This window comes from Amaranthus tricolor, chromosome 13, assembly GCF_026212465.1.
Source record: "Amaranthus tricolor cultivar Red isolate AtriRed21 chromosome 13, ASM2621246v1, whole genome shotgun sequence".
NCBI lineage: Eukaryota > Viridiplantae > Streptophyta > Magnoliopsida > Caryophyllales > Amaranthaceae > Amaranthus > Amaranthus tricolor.
The window spans coordinates 5,605,821-5,628,375 of NC_080059.1; the positions used below are offsets into that span (position 1 = coordinate 5,605,821).

Genomic DNA, 22,555 nt, shown 5'->3' on the forward strand with positions numbered 1-22,555 from the left:
TCAACTATTAATTAATTAATTAATTAGTTACTTAAGCTAGTACACTACAGGTAGATTATCACTTAGTACAGGAATAGTAGGGACCACCATTAAAAACCCTAATGCATGCTTTGGCATAAGGAGGCAATAATATTGGTTTAGAGTCCATATATAGGATTAGAAAATAATTAAAACTACTTTATGTTACCTTTAATATTGACACCCTTAGTGTTTGAGTGCCCTTCAAGAAGCATATTACATATATATGATTTCATCATCTAACTTCACTTTTAGAAGTTGATTTGGGTATCATTATAGACTTCTTATGTCTATGTTTTATGCTTATATATTTCTATTTTCTTACTTGACCTAATTTTATATACTATATTTGGCATTTTATATACCAAAAGCGCTTGGATAGAACATTTATATGTAGAGCAGAGAGTTTAGGATTCCACCTCTACTGGGCGCAGGTATCAACTGAGAGGTTTCTTGACTGCGCGCATCCCTCTACCGGGTACGAGTATGATATGTCCGCCTCTTTTCAGGAAAAAAAACTCCACCCCAAACCCTGCCTTGTGCGGGATATTGAAAGTGTCCTTTACCTTTATTTGGCTTTTTGATACTCATCAACCCATCATCAATCATCATGATGATCATGATTCATCATCCTCATCTTCATTAGTATGTTATCATCATCATGGCGAAAGGTTGGATCATAGATATGATGGATCATGATGTAGATGGTGTTAGGTCGTTACAATTCGTCACATAATACCCTGTGGGCCCACCATAAGGACACATCCACAATTTGGACCCTAAATCCCGCGGGCAGTGAGTGTTGATTTGCATATACACTTGATAAAGTTTACTCTTTCTCAAAATCATATAGTCTTAAAAAAATTATCCACCAATCATTATATACATGTCCACAACCTACTATTTTAGTAATGTGCAATATTCCTTGCATGAAAAGTATTTCCAACAGATGAAACTCACATGGTCTTACATATACTTGATTAATGATTATGCATCCATCTCTTCATGTTTATGCAAGTGCTACTAATGATAGGGGGTTAATGATTTCTATAATACTTAATTAGTTATTAACATTTGACAAATTAAATGAGCCGTCAACTGCACAAACACCCATTTTTATGAGTCCCCTCCATTTCTTGATATTATTATATATACAATAATCATGTCTTAAGGACCACAAATATGAGTTAATTATGTTAATTGGCAGTTGACACGTTCTATAATATTCATATAATTAGTATCTAACCTCCTAGATTATGAAATGATTTTGCTGTAATTTGTTTGGCTGGGTTGCCAACTAAAGCTGATTTATATGTTGGCATATTATGTGATCCTATACTTTTTCCATGATTTAGCAACTTTATTGCGGTTTATACCTTGATTTTGATGACTAAATCATAACATTTCCAGAATTAGTTTTAGTTTCACTCGATCTTATTTGTTGTAGGAATTTTTCTAGATCTTTTTGAGCGATTTTTTGACAGCGTTCTCCTTTATGGGTATGAGTTGTCGGTTTATCGCCTTCTTTCCCTCCCTAGACCCTGATCATAATTTTTATGGGCATGATACACTGGACATGATGATGATCATCATCATCCTCATTGACCACATTGACTGTTATTGTCACCATAACCAAAATTGTATTTTTATCTATGGGTTTGAATCTAAATCGCCTAGATAATTTAACTTTATTCGAGCTTTTTGAGTCTGGTATAGTCCTAGATGGTTGTAAGACCACTTCTATGCTTGAAGACACAAAACTAATAAGCTTTACAATACAGTGTTGTAGCCTACAGTATTGTTGTGAGTTTCTGCAGAAGGCATATGTAACTTTTTTGTGGTACTTTCTAAGAATACCCATCTTGTAAACTTTTACCAATTAGGTAGGTTTTTATGTACTTTTTTTCAAATTAAAAAAAAAAAGAAAAAGATGAGATGAAAAAAAAAATGAAATTTGTAATTAAAATTGTGGGTTAGACTAGTAAATGAAGATTTTCTCTTTTATCATTATCACAGCGTACAGTAATTAGTATTACAGACTACAGTAAATTCAAAAACAAACATAATGCCTGCTGTAATTGATACTCTATAGAGCTTAGTACAGCATACTGGACACGTTTTTTTGTCCAAGTAACAACAAGAACAAGCCAAGTTAAGCTAAGATCTTCCATCTTACCGACACTGATTGATGATGTAAGTCTAAATATATGAACAGAACCCTAATTACTAGCCTCACTTAATTCTGATATTCTCTTGGAATAGTGTCAAACAGGTCATATTGAGATAGATTCAGGTCATGTATAAACAGTTCAGAAAATCTTTAACCCAAAATCATTTCATTTAGTTAATTGGGTGGAAAATCACAACTTTGACTCGACCAACAACAGATCAGGTCAATCTAATTTCGACCCACTTAACTCCTTTATAGTTTTTTGTTTTCATTTTAAGGTTTTTAACATTGATTACATCTAATTTTTAGGCCTTAATTTAAACTTTATGTTTATTTGTTGTTTATTTGGTATGTACTAAGAAAAATAAAAGAACATTAAATTAATTAAGTTTAGATTATACTTATTTATTTAACTCGAAATTAACACGTTTAAATAAATGGGTTATACAAGATTGTTTTAGATTTAAAGTTTTAACCTGAACTTAATCCATTCAATGAACAGATCAGATCAGGTCGGGTCGACTCATTTAATTAATTGGGTCAAAAAACTTAAACCAAATGCACTTATTTCGTGTTAGGTTCAGATCCAATTAGCAAGTCGAGTTAACTTTTGACAGGCTTATCTCAGACCCTTTGAAATTGTTACTAATAATAATATATTGTAAGAAGAAATGTTATCAATCTCAATACTCGATATGACAGATGAGTAGATATTAATCTTTCATTGACCTCCCCCAACCACCACTTCTTATTGTCCTTTTCTTTTTCTCCAGGCTTTTCACATCTTTCTAAATTATTGACCCACAGTTCTTTTTGCTGAATTTTGATATATACGGAATATACCTGCTTTAAATTGTGCCAGAAAAATTGTAGTTTCGATCCCGATTTCTAGAATATGCATTGTATGATGCCTTTGTGCTATCGTCAAATATCGATAGTAATAAGAAGATATCATTAAACCAGTATTATACGCGTTTTTTTACACCAATACGAAATCCTTTATGATTTAGCCTATTCAACACGATCTTTTTACACTATGAACTGTTGCAGTGTAACATAATTCGTTGAGTAATTCGCAATTCACTCAAAATGACCTTAAAATAGCCCAAAACCGACTATAGTTCGTTTTTTTTTCGCGATTCGCAAGAAGATTAGTGAATACTTCCTCGAAACACCATGAAATGTTTAGTCATGATCTATCAGTAGAAACACTTAAGCTTATTCATCGAGAGATCATAATTAAGGAAAACAAATCTCCATTGATCACGAAACTATTACACAAATAGTGATATCAGAAAAACGAAAAAAGGGTCTAATATAAATAACTCTGTGTTCTCCAAGATTGAAGTTTTCGGAGATTTAAATGTCGAAAGATAGCCAAATTTGTGCAAAAAATGAGGCAAGAAATAGTATAGGGTAGTGAATATGAAAAGTCTAGTTTACCATAATTAAGCATTGAAGACTCTGAAGGAATCAATAACAGTGTATAATCTGTCTTTCATTTTATCCCATCTCCTTTCATTTGCACCTGTTGTCAAAGTGTAGAACTTACCTGCAAAACATGAAACCCCGCCCAAATAAATGATAAATTTAGGCTTGTACATAAAACCCACATAAGAGGAGAGTTGACTGCACACAAATCCGATAAAGTTTCATCCTAAAACCAATTGGTAATAGGAGTAGCCCATCAACCTTTTTCTTATTTTTCGATGTGGGTTCATATTTCCAACAATAAAAGTATATCAAAAATTCCTCTTGGGGTTTGGGAGGGAGATAAAAAAAAGGGGATAAAATCTTAGGAAATTTGCCAAATTTGCAGGTTTGACATGCAAGATTTTGTTACTATTACTTGAATGTAGCAGGGTTGAGCTTATGGGTCCATCCATGATCATTTTGTATTCAAATTATTGAGTTATTGAACAGCCAACACAGGTAACCAGACAGGAATGAAAATACTGTGTGCTGAGCAGAACTCAGTAATAATTTAGTTATGTTTAGTATTGTCAATGGACTGTTTATTACAAATATAGTACGTATACCAGAATATATAGTGATGAGTCGTAGCATATTGATATGGGTGTCGTTGTGTGACTAAAAGGTCACGACTTCTAGTCTTGGGAGCATAGTGCAAAAATATTGCTGGCCATGGTAATCATAGTGTAAAAACAAGGCTGCATCGTATCGCAATGGCTACGTTATAAAGGTTTTCAAAATAAACGAACTGATATTCCCCTTGTTGTAAAGGTGTAAAAAAATCGTGTTTTAGACCGCATCAAAGGATATCTTATGGTTTCAACCGATATTTAGGCGTTACGATAACTGCATCATTCCCGTTACCGCGATCTCGACCGTTACCGCATTTTTACACTATGGACTAGCAACTGTCACGAAACGGTAATGTGGCTTTATTTTGCACTATTACTAGGTGTAACATCTTGCAGAGATGTAATATAAGATTTATCTACATTAAAACTATGTGACGGGTCGAACCCTAACTCTACGGGGACGCTAACGCTTTGTACACTGAGCTGTCCCTTTTTGTACTATTACCATGATGCAAGTTATTTAGAAAATTCAAATGTGACTGCAGGGAACTTTGATCATGACTCTCACGGCAAAGATTTTATTCCTGAATTTAAAAAAAAAAAAAAAAAAAAAAACAATTGTTTACAGTAGTATTGATGGATACTTTTATAATCCAGGGAATTGGAAAATGCCTATACTATCTCTAAAGGAGTAGTCAGTAGAGTATAGAGTATAGACATATGACATATCATTCTCTTTCTGTTTTAGCTTTTTACCAAAAAGACATTGTCTTTGTTTTGTTTCTTAATATTTGGAGTTTTTCTTATGATTAACATTTGGGAAATTGAAGTTTAGTTTTAAAGTGAAGGGAATCACAGTCACTAGAACAGCATATTACTCTAAAAAGTAAATGTTTTCGTACCATTATTAATACAAATTACGCTGAGCGCATGGCGGGTATAGTTCGGAGCCTGTGCCATGAACTCGAATGTGTAATACGTTTTGCCTTCGATTTCTTGCTGCAAGAAGAATGGATTCGTTAGCTTCTTTGTGATGAAAATAAGCATGAAATTACTAAAGCAATAATGGCACCAAGAAAGTGCGAGTAGTACTATCTTAGGGCATGTTCAACAAAAAGCTTTTAGATTATTCATTGGTCAAAACAATTAACATGATCGGTAAATGACTTTTTGACTTTTGGTTAATCAGCCAACAAATTGAGTTTAAAAATCAATATTGAATGCATAATTTTACCAAATATCTCTATACTATAGTTAGCTGGCTCAATAAGCCAATTCAATAATTATTACTAGTTTATCATACAAGCAAGTGAACTAGCCGTAAAAAAAAAGCTCTTTGCCAAACACCTTAGTTTGAAATGTTTCAAAAAGCATTTAGGGGTGACCAAAGCTTTTTATTATTTTTGGTCTTCATAATTTTTTATTATTTCTCTTAGTTTTTTTATTATAAGTGGGTGTCTTAAGGTACCTTAGCTTAAATTTTCACAAGAAAACATATATCGTTCAAGTGGAATATTATGCGCTCAAGGTGTCATTAAAGTTGAAAGAATTCTATCGCACTTCCATTACAGTTTACACCATCACTATTATATGGATCAAAATAATGGATTTTCATAGAAGATCATTGTAGATGGATGGGCAAGTGTGCATGTTAGGATGGAAACAAACATACTCATCAAGATAAAATTAAAGATGAAGGACATAAGAAAGAGTTTTGGAGTCATCGATATTAAAGATAACGAGAGAAAATTATTTACGTTAGTTGATCATAAGCAAAGAAGAACGAAAATATACCAATAAGAAAAGTTGAAGGCTGAAACTTCGAGGAACTTTGAAGAGGGAGTGGTAGGAAAAAAAAACAAGAAAAATATAAGAATGACATGAATGATTGGCATTTGCACAAGCATGTCACACAACAATGTCTGGGCCTTAATCCTAAAATATTTGGGTCAGATACATGAATTGATATATTAGTTCCAATGATTGTCCACATGAATTCTTCTTTTCCATTCATTCCGATTTTCTACCATCTCAATCTGTAAGTCTAAAATCTTTTATATTCTTTTCCACTCCTATCCTCCAAGCCAACTTGGGAGAACATATGTACACGATCATCAAAATTGATGTCCTTAAATGTAGATTAGTATCAAAGATAGGGTGGTATAGTATATACTTCTTCTTAACAATGATCTCCCAGTTTAATTTATTTTAGATCACATAGTCGACCCCATATAGCATATAATTGAGATTAAGGTTTTGGCATTGTTATGTTCGAATTAGCCATCGTTACAAAATAATTGTTCAATTGCCTCCATAACTATTAGGATAATAAAGTTAAGCTCGTAGTGTGTTCAATTATGCATAAAGAACAAGCAGACTATAGCCACTCAGCACAATGCATGACCAAGAGAAACTTTTACTTAAAAAATCATTTCAGCACCAATGCATTGTTATAGCTTACTTGATATAACTCATAAAATAGCAAAAAGTAGCTAAAGGAAACATACAATCAAGATACTTTACCTAAGCCATCTTCCGTACAAACTATTTCCTAAGCAATTTGAGTGTTCTTACCACTACTGACTAAGTCAACTAAAAAGGTTGAGTTCCTCAATCTTATAAGCTATTAAGATCTGACTATCAACAAGCATCAACCGATGAGAGTCAAAGTAAAACTAGGTAGTATTAATTCCCTTTCCAGATAGCAACTGAAAAATTCTAGTTGCTATGTCTGAGTGAATTTTTCAAGTTGGACACATTCATGGAGTACAGGAATTAATGAATGGATGAATGGTTTGATGTTGAGTCCTGAGATGATTTTCCCTCTCTAAATATCAGGCTGATTAGAACTGGGCATGGGCTGTGTCGTGCAGCCTTTTGACTAGCCTCTATGTGTCGTGTTGTATTGTGCCGTGCCATGCCGGTCAAAGCTTCTGCCCTTTTCTTCTTTTTTAAAGTACCCAATAATTCAAATTTTAAATAGTTAATTAAACAGTTGTAATTAATTTGAAAAAAAAAAACAATTAGAATAGACTAAATTCAAACAATTGTAATAGAGATGGAAAATATAAACTTTAAAAAATTTTATTAAAAGAATATAATTATTTTTCAACATTCTTAATGATGAAAAAAACGTAATAAGAAAACAGATCCAAAGAACATCATTCATTAATCACTAGCAATAATAAAAAACAACAATATAAAAATGTTCGTGCCTACATGTCTTGCCTAGGGACAAAAGAGTGCGTCGCATGCCACGAATGTGTCATGCCTCTGCTCCTCTTCCCCTGTGTGTAACCCAGGCCCATTACTTCATGCTGAATCGGGCCAAGAACAAGCTTGTGTGATGCTCGGGCCACCCACGGCCCTGTTGGCATGTGCCCAAAGTCTACTTTGATTTGGTTAAGGGCAGTATCCATCCCCATCCAAAAAGTTTGCTTCTTCAATTTACTTTTTCTAAAATGATTATTTTTAAAAAAAAATTTGGCAACACAACTAGAAAGTGAGGAAGAAACCAAGTATTTAAAAGACAGATTATCGAATCTGGACAAGTATATCAATTTGGAGGGGAAGATAGATTTGAGTAACTAATTGGACAAGGGTATCAATTAGTCGAATCTGTTAACTAGATCCAGACAGGGCCTATATATTTAAATTTCTGTGGTACAAAACTCGTAACCTTATATCAGTCCATTACTTCACTTTTATTTGAAAGACTAAAGCTCCATAAAAGGGACAAACATCGGTTATGTTCAGAGTTTTTGTGTAATCAATACTCGTGAATCGTGATAGGATCTTAGATTGCTGAATAAAAGCTTCACACACGTATTTTTCATGCGTAAGCAAGAAATTATGCATTTCATTAGCGCATGAAATCCGATCAAAGGCACTAGGACCTGAAGCGGGAGGGATAAGGGAGTTCAAAACTAAGTGATCTTCTATCAGTTATCGAGAAATGAGAATTCATGACCCTCTTAGCTTCATAGTAGCTTTTGATTCTCTAAGTAACTTGTATACTTCTTTTTTGTCCGTAAGATCGTTGAAGAAACTCCTCCTTGTGGAGAAACTATTAGGAACTCATTAGTTTTCATGACTAACACAAAAACGGTTTTATTCAAATTAAAGTTACTCTTCAGCGACAAAAAGGATTGTATCCATACACTATAAAATTGCAACCCCATACTAGTCCTTTCAATACTTATCTCACATCTCAAGTTGTAGTTTGCTTAACGTATGAGGGAATAATCAAGGGCCAGTTACACTCAGAATGTCGCGTTCCTTTCAACAGATAATCAGCCATCTTCCCTTTAAAAGGTAGAGATCGCGTTCTAGAAGGACATTGTACATATCATGGAAGCTCAGCTACATTATAGAAAATGGATTCGGATAATGTCCACTTTTACTGATTGTAAGAGAATCGAATTGATTCTTCTGGACAAATGAAATCCAATTATTGAAGTTCACTAAAAGAATCGTAAGTAACTAAGATCATTGAAAAAAAGGGAGAAACAAAAGAAAGAAAGAAAGAAAAGTCCTTTGAAGTGATTATAATGTGGCTCATTTCACTATGTACCTCTCCCCGCACCCCACAAAACACAAAATTAATACTTCAAATGGGTGCAATTAATTACCCTTCCTTTCTACCTGCCACAATAAAGAAACCTACCTGTTTTTTTCTATCAGATTGTGATTGCATATACTAATAAAAACCAAGAAGTTTACACGATAATTTATAAAAACTCAGCATTGGGGTAATGTCATTTTTTTAGAAACTTAGCTATACACTTTCATGACTAATGTCACATGATTCATGAATCAGAAAAAGCGAATTATGGTTAGTTTTAGGCTTTTTTATGGTCATGTTGAGCGATTAGTGAATTAGCTAGCGAAATATATAGCATTGTCCTAGACTTCCATTCCCCCACTTCCTATTGAGTGACATGCTTGAATAGTTTTCACGTTAACAATAAAGTAGACGCAGCTTGAAAATACCACCTCAAAGATCAGAGGCTCTAACTTACGCCATTCACATACAAAAAATTTGTAACCAAATATTAAAACAATGACAAAAATTATAAAAAACCACCAAAGAAGAGTTCCTGACCTCCTTTGCTTGAATAAGTTTTGTTTTCTGGTTAGAAGGAGCAAGGAACTTTCTAATCAAAGTCTCGGCAACCTGAAATGAACAACATAAAAAAAACAAGCAAATCACTGATATGCAATGAGTGGAACATTTTCATTGATCCTCACAAAGATATGGAACGTTATAAAAAGGAATTTAGATATATCCACAATTTAACCATAACAACACCTTATCTGGAGGTCCGAACTCTCGAACATCCTCTTTTCCCGTTGGAACCATATTCACACTAGCACTCTCTAATGGTTCAATGACATCTTTGAAGACCTTGTCTTCACCTTCAATGACTACTTCCTGAAAACAGTATGTTGCGAGTTGAGATTGTAAACATGAAAAAATCTAAGATATAACAAGACTGAAAAGAATCTATGGCCAGTTATACTTATACCTGCCATCCAAACGGATACAGAAATGTATAGCCATCCTTCTTATCAGTGACTGAAAGGAATCCCTTCTTAGATTCTGCAGCAACTGAACCATATCAAAGGTGTGCTCTTAGGATATCTGCCATCATTGTATTGAGATGTTGCAATTCTAGTGTTTACTTGAGTATGCAAAGAAATCAAAAGGTAAAACAGATGGGAAAGTATGGGTTTCTTGCTACTTTTAGCAATTAAGAACCATGCTCCAAATAAAACAAGACACAAATGAGGGATTCCATTATTACTCACATGAGATAGGGGTGTTCGAGAATAGCAAAATTCCAGGGATAGTAGCACCAAGAGCTAGCAATTTTCTCCTTGCTATTCCATCTGTAATATAGAAATAAGTTTTTAAGAGAATTGCAAAAAAAATGAGACACTTCGTATCAATGTTTCCAAAACTAAACATAAAGAGTATTGATCATACAATTTTACTTTTTTTGTCTTAACAATTGTCTTGCCTTGCTTTTGTCATGCCTAAGGCGGCGTGTTCTAGGCCTTTAATTTTTTTTGTAGGTATTTCTTGAGTTGAGGGGCTCTCTAGCCACAAACTTTTTTGATGAGGGTATGGTATGTTGTCTTTCATCCTTCTCCAATCCCTGAACTTAGCTTCTATGAGCGAGATATACTAGTTAAGATGAAGATAAAGATGATGATGATGACCTCTAAAAGGACAATTACTTCAACACCTTAATTTTCTCCCCTTTTTTTATATCAATACAATATTTTGAATGTAAAAGAGGATATGACTAGAAGACAAATCTAGCAGTATTGCACATTAGAGAGCCAACAACCATCAAAAGGTTTGTTCTATGGTTATAGCCTAAACTCTTCTTTTATGCTATTTATGATGTGGAAATCAAAAGCATAGTACCATGCTAGCTTGTAGCCTAAATACTTTTTCTCGATATTTAAGACCCTCAGTAATTGAACAAGATAAGTTAAATTTTTTGGGAAAACTAACCATCTTCCTCAATTTGGTTTATAACAAATCGATTGGTGAAATACTAGAATTTTCTTTCTTCGCTTGAATTTGGTTTCTAAAGAGTGGAAAATATTTTCCTTTCGTTTAGAAAGGAATGTGCACTTTTTCTCTAAAGGGTTGTTCGTTTGTCCAAGTCTCACAATAAATGTCCTATCCCCTAAGCACATTTTTGGCGAGACTTCCTCACCGACAATTTTAAGTCTCATCTCTATGTCCTTCAAACAAACAAGGATTTGAATGTCTCAAGTCTCACTGTGAATGTCCCTCAAACAAACACCCCCAAATCCCTCACCATTATTTATTTCATCCTTTCCCTCTTTTCCTTTTCTAGTTTCAACTTCTCTATTAAGGAGCAGGAAACGATGGAAAATGAAGCTTAATACTTCATTTTCAATGAAACATATGTATTAGTGTAGCATAATATGCCGGTTAATCCACTTTCTAAATTCGCAGTTCGCTCAAAATGATCCTAAAATAGCCCAAAACCAACCATAAGACACTTATTTTAATTTGCGATTCGCAAGGAGATTGATGAATCACGTGACACTTATATGTAACCTCAAAATTAATTCAGTTCAAATTAGTTTTCTTTGAACCTGGATACGCGAGTTAAATATAGCCTAACTCTTCCTTTACGGGGAATCTGTTCATAAATTCTTCATTTAATATAAACTAAATTTACAAAAATCCACAAATTGCTAATAGATACTACTCTACCACATAAACTCACTTCTATGTCAGCATTGATGCATTGAAATTTAATAGCTCAAGCAAATTTTGATTTCCCATTTGGGTACTTAAAAAATTAGCCATATTCCCAACAATTCAAAGACAAAACATGAAAAAGTGCATTCTCAAAAAGATCAAATTTTAATGGGTTTTTCTTAAAAAATGAGACCTTGGTAAGATAATGAAGAACATGAAGCTGTTGTTGTTGATGAAACTCGATCAGCCTTCCCCAAAACAGAAACCCTTTTCCCAGAAGATGCATTATTTACCTGAAAACACAAAATTAAGGACTTAAGTAAACCAAGAAATAAGCAAACAAAAATTCATCCCATTGTAAAAAGCTTACATACTTCGAAATTGAGAAACGAAAATAGATGACCTGAGAAGAGTTGGAAGGGAGAAACTTTTGATGAATGGACGGGAAAATGGACCGTTGCAAAGACGCCATTTTTGTGAAGAGTAATGTAGAATGAATAAGGAAGGAAATTGAAAGGTATGGAAAGTAGTGGTTTAGAGGAATGTCATGGGGTCTGGTTCTGTGTGGTCGATGACTAACACTAACATCCTCCACCTTATCTTATTCCTTTTTTCTTTTTTTTTTTTTACCCTTAAGTTGTTCGTTTGTCAAACACAAGTGATGATTTGGAGATTGAGGATCGGTTCTGCGTAAAGTAGTTTATGATCGTAATTTTATTTATAGGAGAGGTTTTTTATTTACATTATTAGGTCGAATTTTTGTTAAATGTTTTAGATCGGTTTAAAATCGGGTTTGCGTTTATTTTGAATTTTATATAACTGTAAATATATTTTTAAAGACAGGTCAAATTGGATTCGGTTACAAAGTCGGATATATGTTGAATCGTTGGATCGTTTTAAACTCTTCTAATTTGTATGTAGTTGTTTTGGTGGTTGTTAGCTTGCGTGATATTTTTATAAATCTATTTTTGATTTTATAACATTTTAATAAGTTCTAATGTTATGAAAATAGTTACATGCACCGTTAAAAATGTATTTAAATTGTTAGCTTGTACGATATTTTTCTTTGGGTATATATTGTTTTGAAGTATTTAAAATGTTATACTGAATATGCCTTAGTATTTATACAGTTCAATAAGAGGTGATTTATTTCAAAATAAATAAATAATATAAAATGAAAAATAAATATTTATAGAATTTTGGAATATAAAATGAAAAATAAATATTTATAGAATTTTGGAGTAAGTATAGCAAATTAAAGTATAAATATTTCACATTAAGGATATTGATCAGGCGTATAAATATTTATGAGAGTTTGAGCCTCATAAAGTTTGTGAGAGTTTTGACTTTTGAATTTTTCATAGGGATTTTTTATTTCAGAATATATGGCTTTTTAGGGTGAAGTACTTAACCAAGCCCACAATTGTTTGTTGGTGTTTATCGTATCACGTAAAAATTTAATTGAATCTTTATATAGAAGTAGAAATATATTCAAATACACCTCTTAAGTCTTAATAGTTCAAGTTAAAAAAAAATCTTTTTTATATATATTTTTCTTAAATTTCAAGGATAAAAATGGTAGCTTAAAATTTAAACTTAATGCCTTTCACAACCTAAGAAATAGTGGAGTTTAATTTGTATTCAACAGGTCTTATATAAGACCGTTTTATGGATTCATATAAATAGTCTATTTAATGTTTTTTAATAACGTAAATAAAAAAAATTATTTTTTTTAAAAAATAATTATTAGATCAGCCAGCCTATATTAAAAAAACCGTCTTAAATGGTGTTAATAAAAAAATTGTGATTTGTATTTGGAAACAAAAGCTACTCCAAGCTTTATTATGGAAGTTGCATGCATACATGCATAGAAGCATTAACCTTTAAGAATAAAAATAAGTAAAATAATGGATGCCAATTGCTACTTTGCGGCTACTTTAATCAAATCCCCATTAATTAATTAATTAATATGATATAGTTAGTTAGCATAGATTAGATTATTAGATTATTAGATTATCCTCGGGATAACTTTTGCTAAAACCACGCTCAATTAGCTACTCCCCACCCTAGCCTTTTGGACTACTCCATGTTGCAACTTGTACTCCTGTTGCGTCGTAGCATTTATTATAATTAAGGACAAAGTTTTAGAAAAAAAACTAAGAAAATAATAAAAATGAGTAAAAGAATGTGACTTATTGAGAATTAGAGTAAACGTGTGATTGAAATGAAAAGATATATTTTTAAGTACTTTATATTGTAACTTGGCATTTGTTATTAAGATGAAATTTGAGCAAACATAGAAAATGATCAAAATAGGTAAAAAAAAAAAATTTTAGAGAAATGAAATAAATATGTAAATGAAATAAAAAAAAAATACATTTTGAAATACTCTATATTACAACTTGGTGTACTCCCCCTATGCTGTAACATTCGCTAAACTTTAAATTTGAGAAACTTATAAAAGAATAAAATGAGCAAAAAGTGTAATTTATGGAACAATAAAAGAAATGTGTGAATAAAATGCTTAGATAGAATGAAAGAGCGTGTAGATCATACCTTAAAAAGTATAACAAAATTTATAAGAGGAACTAAAAAAATGCAATGAAACACCTGAAGCTGATTTTTCTAATGAAAAGAGTTTCGGATGTTAACTTGTTAATTAATGCAAAAAAATAGTACAATTTACTTGATAGAAAGGCATTATTTGTCCTAATAACATTAAATGTAACACTAGAATGGATCATGGTATTGGTAAAGCATAACGCACGAACAAGGGAATGTTGAGCAAAACGCTACTCTAGATAACTTCTTTCCAGAATCTAACAGATCGATCGCTTCCACAAGATGCGAATGCTGCCTCAACAGGCGAGTGTTCTATCCACCGAGGAGGCCCGGTGTGATTTGACCGTAGCCGGGTTGCTTCTGTTGCACTTAGTGCATCCCAAACTACAATCTGTAGTGCAGCAGATTGTTATAGGCGGCATAAATGGGTGAAAAATAAAATTGAAATTAAAATAGGGTGAGTTTTAAAAATAAAACAAACCTCATTCCTCAGTTCATCAATGGACAATATGAACTCCTCTGTGTAACTAAAAACAGCCTGCAACAAAGGTACTGGTTTATATTAACAAATGATACTATGATGTATTGTAGCACAGAGCATGTAACCACCTCATCCAAACCTCGACTTGAGAAAAACAATACTAAGTCAATCGCCTTTTTTCACTTGTGCAAATCGAATTAAATAACGAGGTTATACCCAGATGGAGAGTGTTGTGTGTGTGAGTTGGGGGAGGGCAGGTATATGAGTTGTTGAAGATTCCTGGAAATTTTCTGAGTGTCATCAAGCCAATTTCATGCTTTTCCTCGTTTCAGACAGACAGTATAATTTCAAAGCAATGTATGCAAGTAAACTTCATATATGCCAACTATTGCCCAGACGAGAACCTACCTGGCATCGCAAGTGTGTGTGTGTAGCCCCAACATACTGCTTTACCAATCTTCCAGTGCCAACCTCCCAGAGCTTTACAGTTGAATCCTTGCCGCACGAGAGAATATATCTGGAAATAATGGGAGTTATCCAGAAATCATCGAGCAATCTCACAGAAACAGAGGCAAGTCGCATCAGACGTTCTCATTAAAGATGAGGTTTACGAGAAAAAGTGAAAAGCTGCATTTTGGTGTCATGTTATCGCCTTTATATGTATTAAATAACTACCTTTTTTACATACAAATTGCAACGTTTACATAAAAAGAACAATAGTTCAATCTCAAAGAAAATAGGTATTTGCTAGCAGGCTTTGAGAATTAATCTGTCTCCAGGGCCCAGGCATCAAATATTCAAACTTCACAGCAACCTTCACACTCGGAGAGCTGACAATGCCTGGAGTCATAATTTTGACTACAAGGACGATTTACAGAGCTGAAAAATAGTTCAACAGCCCAAAATCAAACGAATTAAGCTTATTTTGGTCCACGATACAAACCTGTTGTCCTTGGTGAAGTTTGCACTTGTGCTCTCAGTTCCATGCGCACCTGATATGAGTCGCACACATTTGGCACTGACACCATCCCATAATCGAACAGCTCCATCTTTGGATGCTGTAACATACATGCCGCCAGTTGAAGAATACCTAATCTACATCATAAAATATGGTAGGAAAAATAAACATTAACATGTATAGATGATCACCCAATATTGTACTTGAACATGAGACAGTCCAGCATACCTGATTTATGGCAGCATTGGCAGCAATATCATCAGCATAAGCTGACAAATAGCACTTGAACGTGTTGATATCATACAAATGTGGAATTTGATGATCCGTCCCTGCGAATAGTTCAATTAAACCAAATGGCCAATTCAATATCCCTACTAAATGTGTCTGAAGTCTGAACTAAAGAGACACTTGAATAAAACCTGCAGCATTTCAAGAAGAGAGAAACACCAATGGCCCGTTTGGTAGTCGGTATAAATTGGTGGGAATGAATGATAAATTAGTGTAATTTTGGAAAGAAAATCTCTTAACAAGTTTAATTTTCATGTTTGCAGTCCTTCAATCAACTCATTTTCTTCACAAATTTGATAATGCATTTTCATTTGAAAATGTGGTATTAGGGATAATGGAAAATTCTGAAGAAAAAAGTTTTTTTATGATCAAAGTTTCATTACTATGGGAGTAACATAAACATTTCATACAAATTTACACTAAAAATCATTCTTGTTACCATTGTTTAGTACCAACTACCAAGTACCAACAACCAAATGGACCACAAAAGATTTTCATCTCCTTTCTTGAAAAACAATTATCTACCAGATTCTTTCAAAAAAAAATTTATCTACCAGATGGATGCCATGTCATTATGAGGCTACAGTTCAGAGAACTGACAAAATAGGAAGCCAAACATTTTTTTGTAATAAAGCCCAACATTAAATAACTATTATTATGACATTAAAAACACCATGTCATCACGAACTGTCTCTAAGACCAACCCATACCCCAGTTGCCCTCTCTCCCTTGAGGTGATAGTTGCCGAACAAGACCAAGACAAAAGGAATTTTCTCTATAAGAAAGGATCAAAATGCATGACAAATTCCGATCTAGACCCCTCTTACAAATTACAATTAAAGTGCAAAGGAAAAGGCATGATACATCATAAACCACAAGAATGTCATCGAGAAGCTCTCCAATGACTCCTTAGTTTTAAAATGCAGGAGGGGCATTGAGGCGCAAAGCGCAAGGCACAGGCGTGAGCTTTTTGTAGGCGAGGCGCATTTTTTCACTTAAGTGTAAAATTAATTTTAAAGCATATACTCTATAATACTTCAAACAACATGATATTTGTGTTTTAGTATCAACAAGGTTGAAAACATTCATTATCCTTGCGGTAAATACCACTTTAGCACAAAACTATTATAATGAGAATATGAAGAATTTCAAAAGTTAGTTTCTTCTTCACATGCTTTATGTTTTTCTTAAAAAAGCAACAATTTTTCGAACTTTATATTCTAGTGAATTTGGGTTTTGAATTTTTTTTTTCAAACAAACAAGCAAAAGTTAATTACCTAGCCCAACAAGGAGGTGCAAGGGCGCACAAGGCGTGAAGCGCATTAAGGCGCATGCCTCTTGTAGTGGGCTTTGCCTCGCCTAGCCGAGGTGTTTTCATCCGAGCTTGAGCTCGAGGCGCACAAGGCGCAAAGCAAGGCGCATTTTTAAACTAAGAATGACTTAGGTAGACTCTCGCACCAAGAAGAAAAGAAACAGGGAAAAACTAAAGAAAAAGTTCGAATATCCATACTTACTTCTTTGTCCTCCACGCTATCTTCATCAAAGTATGAGAATGAAATTGATGGGAAAAACTAAACCGAAGAGAAAATAAATTGGGAAGAACAACCTTTAAGGTCATAAAGTAGCCATTAAGCAAAACTCGTAAAACCTTCACGCACCAGGAAACTAAATCAAAAGAAAAGATAGAGCAAAATTACCAGCCATAAGATAATTCCCAGAGGGATGAAATGATACAGAACGAACATTATGTGTATCCTGCAAAATTTCAAGTTTGAGATTTCTAAATTTCTAACCTTAAACACTAGACTTTATCAAAATATGAAGAGCCGCTAAGCTCAAATGATAAAACAAATCAGACCTGAATAACTCTGAATGCTCTTTTTGCTGTTGTTTTAGAAAAATCAAAAAACCTGAAAAATTCAATGACAAACATAGCATGTCAATGATCAACATAAAGGCATATAAATTCATCCTCACTGGGGCCAGATGAGCGATTTAGGGGGGGGGGAGCGGAAAATACAAACGCATGAAGAACAAAGACTAATTATCCTTAAGTAACAGAAAACAAACAATTTTCTAGAAGCAATTGAACACGAAAAAAAAAAGTTGAATAGACTGTTGAATATATTAATCCCTTACTTTATTGTATGGTCTTTGGCGCCAGAAATTAATATAGTATTTTGTGAATGAAAATCCAAATCATTAATTGGCTGCAATTAAACATAGGTAAGAGTAAGAAAAAAGTGTCTATAATGGATCTCCCTCATTAGTGAGTAAAAAAACACCCAAAGTTACCCTAAAATTCAGTGTTACCATCCTTCAGGCGTCAAATGTTCATAAAAGTGAAGAAGCATCATGTATAGTTAACTTTGAAACTACATATATGACACGAAGCTCGATAATGCTCTAAATTGTTCAGGGAATAACTGTTTATCTTTTCTCATCTCAAGTTGATAATCAAATTGAATTGATCATTGAAATCATTCATTTAAGTAATTTCACAGTGCAAAGACCAAAAAATTAACTTTTAAGTTGCCACTTACTGCCACAAGCCACAACGAGCAGTATTCCATCACTTTTCTTCATCAAAGTTTAAGGATCTAAAAATAATTACTTTCATAAAAAACATTTTCCGAATAGACAAAATAATGTACTTGTATATGATCATAGAATGTCCGTATGACCGGACGAATAGGCCCATCTTTGACATCCGGTTGTATCATTTGCTTTAATTTGGCAACCTGTAATCAAATAGTTCAATATAAATCTCAGCATAATGAAAAACTATGTTCACATATTATAGTATAACCGTACAACTATACAAGTCTATTTTGTAGTGAGCAAGAACCTCAAAGAGCTTAATGGATGTGTCTGCACTTCCTGTTGCTACATATCTTCCGTCGGGGCTAAATCTTGCGCATCTTGCAGCATTCTGAAATAAAACCAGGTAGTCTAAAATAAAATCCTTGTAATGCCCAATAACATCATTTAACATAGCAAAAACGAACACAGATTTGCATTACCTTATGCTCAGAGACATGCCTTGTCTCATGCTCAGGGAAACTCTTAGATGCAACCTTCACATCCAGTGAGGCACTGCTTTACAAACAGACATCAAAAATCAACTTGGATTGTTCAAGTACTTAGATTGTTCAAAAAACAAAAAGCTTGAAATACAAAGCTGCAAAGCAAAGCAGCTTGCCTGAAATCAATGGTGGCAGTTCGAGGAATTGGGATTGACCCATAAGTTGCAGGTACCGAAGAATTAGAATCAAATAATGTGGATGAAACCCCTTTTACAGGTTCACCTTTCTCCACCGCAAGACCCTGTTAACAATTTAGATCCAAACCAGAGATAACCTTATTAATATGGCCTCTTCTGTAGGAGGCAATAGACTGTGGTAGATTGAAATGAGTTTATATTTCATGCTATAAGAGAAACCCTTGTCAATAACCAATGTAATCCTTGTACACCCCCAAAAATCTATTTTTAGTAAGTTTTATTGACAGTAGATTATTTAGTATGGAAACCAAATTCAATTGATTAGGAGAGAATTGCATTAACATACTCATTGACATGGGGCAATGCTTATAAAATACGTAGAAAGTTATAAATAAATTACTATTTACAGTCTACCACCATTAATCACCACCTACCAATTGCGCTTTCAAGCGTCATGGCATACTCTTAATAATATGATGCAAAAACTAAAAGGCTATGCATCTTTCCCTCCATTGTTAGGAAATATACCTTAGAGACTAGATCAAGAAGTCGATTTGGAAGTACTTCAACATTTAATGGGGTCATGGTAGCAGAAGCAACTGTTCTGGCAGCCTATGTTAGACAAAACAACATGATTAATAAAATTAAATAACTCAGTATAAAGAAGAAACTTGATCATTAGACCACATATTATCTCTCAATGCAAAAACTAACCAACTAAACAAATAACTCATTGAAAAAAACTCAATACTAAGAACTAGCTCAACAAAAATATACAATAATTTAAGGCCTGGTTTATTTACATGAATATTCAAAATCTGGGTCTAAAAGTAAGTAATTAAGATAAAGCAAAAGTGTTGGAGTTGGCGACTTGAGTCACCATTTTGGGTGTAGCTAAATGTAGCTGAAATTTGGATATTTTGTTTTGGAGTATTAAAGCATGGATAAAAGTGTTGTTGGGATGGGAGAACCTTGGAGAAGGGAACCCAAGGTACCTTGTGTAGTTAGTCTCAAAGCTTGGTAATAGGTGAGTGCGTTATTGACTCTGGCATGATGTGCATGACTTTGAAGATCACTGCAGGAAGTAATTCAAGAAGCACTCAGACGTTTACTAACAAGGCCTAAAGTAGCAGCCTCAAGCCCTCAACAACCCACGTCGGAAGCTTCCCCTTGCAGCCAGCTCGAATGAGCATACCTGTAGCTCGGACAAGCAATGCCTGCAGCCTTTATAAGTAACTCAACAAGACAGCTGCTCGAACAAGCAGATCCATAACCCTTTTTGAGTGAGTTTTTGTTTGCTTACTCTTAGACCTTTTGGTATATATATGCGCCTATTTAAGTGCCAAGCCAAGACACATATACTTGTGCTTAATTAAGCTACTTTGCTTGTACACTCTATCTCTTTATTCTCATCCAAACTCCAACTTGTAACGCCCATTGTAAATCCTTCATTAGTGAATGTTAAACCTTATCCTCAAACACATCAATACATAACATTATCTCTAAGGGATAATGTAGCGAAGTTGGTGAACCTCGTTAAATCCAGTGTGATCATAATTTGTTTATTGCATTGTCTTTTATGCATTATTTCTAGTTCATTAGTTCCATCTTCAAACTGCAATATCTCGATTCTTCCTTGCTCATAGCCTCTGCTCCTCAGAACGATTTATAACAAAAAGTAATATAAACTAAATACAAACCAATATTTAAGGCCATCTTAGCAACCTTATGCGGGCCGGTGTTGCAATACCCACGCCTAATATCAAGTTACACAATTCATCCCTTACACTAAGACGCAATAATAGCATCATAAACCAATTCACACATACAATAAACAAAACAGGATCTTTGTGGTTTGAATTTTTGCAAAAAAATATCAAAAAATAAATTAAATAGGGATAAAGAGAAATAGAAATGAAACCTGATTGAGATTATTATCGCGAAGATGAGCAACGATTAAGGAATTAACATGGCGATAAAGATTGCATTCTTGTAGAATTTGCTCGATAGTTCCGTCCATTCCCGTCATTAAGTAGTAATCAATGGAGTAATCTTAAACCCTGCTAATGTCAATTGGGAAAAAACCCACTTTTTTTTTATAAAATTGGAATCACTGACTCATAAAAAGATTTTCAAAAAGAGGAAAAATGAAATTTGAAAGAGATGTAAACAAAATTGTTGAAGTGGGGCAATGAACAACAACATCAGAGTTGCAGGGACTGAGAGTTTGAGGGCCGAGAGAGGTGTTCTTCCGGTGTTGTCTCCTTTCGAGCAACTACGAACGTTTCTAGTATAGTTTTCCCCTTAAATAGGTTTACTCGATAATAAAAAATGATAATAAGACGGGCTTATACAAATAGCATATTAATAAAAAATATATAAAAAATAATAAAATCTCAATTTACATTTAAACAAGAAGCGGTTTTTTTTTTTAAAATAAATTGGGCTGACTTAATTAAAGTCGTCTCAGGATAAAACGACCTCAACAAAGAATTAGTGAAAAACCAAGAGATAAATGATGATAAACTATTTTCTTTGTATTAAAAAGTCGGATTCTTTATTAAAGAAACAACCCTTTGTTTGCTGACAATGTCAGATAGTTCTAGCCGTTCTAATACAGAGAAAGTCTGAGTAAATCATGGTTATTTGTAAGAGAAGTAAATCACACTATATGCCCTAATCTTACCCGGGAGGGGGGGATTTTTGGTAATTTATTTTATCTTTTTCTTGTTTTACTTATTTTATTATTAGTTGTTTTGTTTTTATACGGTGATTTATAAATCATGCTGATTGTTTAGAAATTTCTTTTCAAATACAACATTAGATTTTCATCGCAAAGAATCACAGACATTGTCAGTGTTATTAATTGCAATTTTCATATACTAAAAGAATTAACAAAATTAGATTTTTGAAATGCCTATAAGGTTATAACAGTTTTTTTTTTACATGATTTATCCTTTTTTATCATGGTTGTTGTTAGTAATGTTGTGCTTAACTGAAGATATGTTTGTTAGTTTATTACTCATTTTGGTAATTTGTGTTGATTTTGAGTGGTTTTAATTGTTTTAAGCATAATTCTTTTGGTTGTAGTGATGACGTGAGTTTAGTAAGATGATTAAATTATCAGATGGAATAATATGACAAAGAACAGAGACAAAATAGTTGAAAAGTATTCATAATACAAAGGTTTTTAGATATAATTTAATACATGTTCATTATTTTTAGCATAACTTTTAATAGAAAAATCGTATTGATGCAAGATTAGCAACATTAAAAACCAAACTTCAAGAACTTTCCAACCACATATTAAGTTCCCAAATCCGATACCAAAGAAAGAAAAAACAGTCGTTTAAAGTTTACTAGTCAACAAATAAGCGATGACTCACCGCCTAAACTGTAAAAATTGTTGTTTTAGTAAGTGAAAATTGAAAAAGCAACGAGTTCGCGCTCTCCATGAGACGACTCTCCGCCTTCCTCTTGGATGCATTCGTTGTTCAGATCCATGTTTTAGTTAGTCTTTTTATTATTATTAGTTTTAGGGTTTTCTTTCCTAAGTGT

General features: G+C 33.4%; 2 protein-coding genes across 2 annotated transcripts; both read right to left on the bottom strand.

The window, feature by feature from the left end:
• Positions 1 to 1,963: 1,963 nt before the first annotated feature.
• On the bottom strand, positions 1,964 to 12,164 carry LOC130798404 (psbP-like protein 1, chloroplastic). Its single transcript, XM_057661367.1, has 8 exons — positions 11,889 to 12,164; positions 11,679 to 11,778; positions 10,045 to 10,125; positions 9,762 to 9,844; positions 9,545 to 9,667; positions 9,338 to 9,409; positions 5,136 to 5,232; positions 1,964 to 3,740 (listed from the first exon to the last, which is right to left on the bottom strand). Exons 1-8 carry the CDS (start codon positions 11,955 to 11,957, stop codon positions 3,637 to 3,639), a joined length of 729 nt encoding a protein of 242 aa, XP_057517350.1. The 5' UTR covers positions 11,958 to 12,164; the 3' UTR covers positions 1,964 to 3,636.
• Positions 12,165 to 13,993: 1,829 nt separating this feature from the next.
• LOC130798405 (cleavage stimulation factor subunit 50) lies at positions 13,994 to 21,282 on the bottom strand. Its single transcript, XM_057661368.1, has 14 exons — positions 20,919 to 21,282; positions 19,526 to 19,609; positions 18,977 to 19,101; positions 18,798 to 18,870; positions 18,623 to 18,706; positions 18,429 to 18,515; positions 17,914 to 17,984; positions 17,633 to 17,684; positions 17,472 to 17,529; positions 15,715 to 15,815; positions 15,472 to 15,623; positions 14,937 to 15,045; positions 14,529 to 14,585; positions 13,994 to 14,438 (listed from the first exon to the last, which is right to left on the bottom strand). The coding sequence occupies exons 1-14, from the start codon at positions 21,024 to 21,026 to the stop codon at positions 14,283 to 14,285; spliced, it is 1,317 nt and encodes a 438-aa protein (XP_057517351.1). The 5' UTR covers positions 21,027 to 21,282; the 3' UTR covers positions 13,994 to 14,282.
• Between the last annotated feature and the right edge of the window lie 1,273 nt (positions 21,283 to 22,555).

What these genes read in the sequence shown, in the direction of transcription:
- LOC130798404 (XM_057661367.1), bottom strand. Translation starts at nt 11,957, where the DNA reads ATGGCGTCTTTGCAACGGTCCATTTTCCCGTCCATTCATCAAAAGTTT. An exon ending in TTCTTCATTATCTTACCAAG is followed by an intron (nt 10,126 to 11,678) that starts GTCTCATTTTTT and finishes TCTATATTACAG; the next exon opens with ATGGAATAGCAAGGAGAAAA. An exon ending in AGTTCGGACCTCCAGATAAG is followed by an intron (nt 9,410 to 9,544) that starts GTGTTGTTATGG and finishes TGTTCATTTCAG; the next exon opens with GTTGCCGAGACTTTGATTAG.
- LOC130798405 (XM_057661368.1), bottom strand. Translation starts at nt 21,026, where the DNA reads ATGACGGGAATGGACGGAACTATCGAGCAAATTCTACAAGAATGCAAT. An exon ending in GGCATGTCTCTGAGCATAAG is followed by an intron (nt 18,707 to 18,797) that starts GTAATGCAAATC and finishes GTTTTATTTCAG; the next exon opens with AATGCTGCAAGATGCGCAAG. An exon ending in GCCAAAGACCATACAATAAA is followed by an intron (nt 17,685 to 17,913) that starts GTAAGGGATTAA and finishes TGAATTTTTCAG; the next exon opens with GTTTTTTGATTTTTCTAAAA.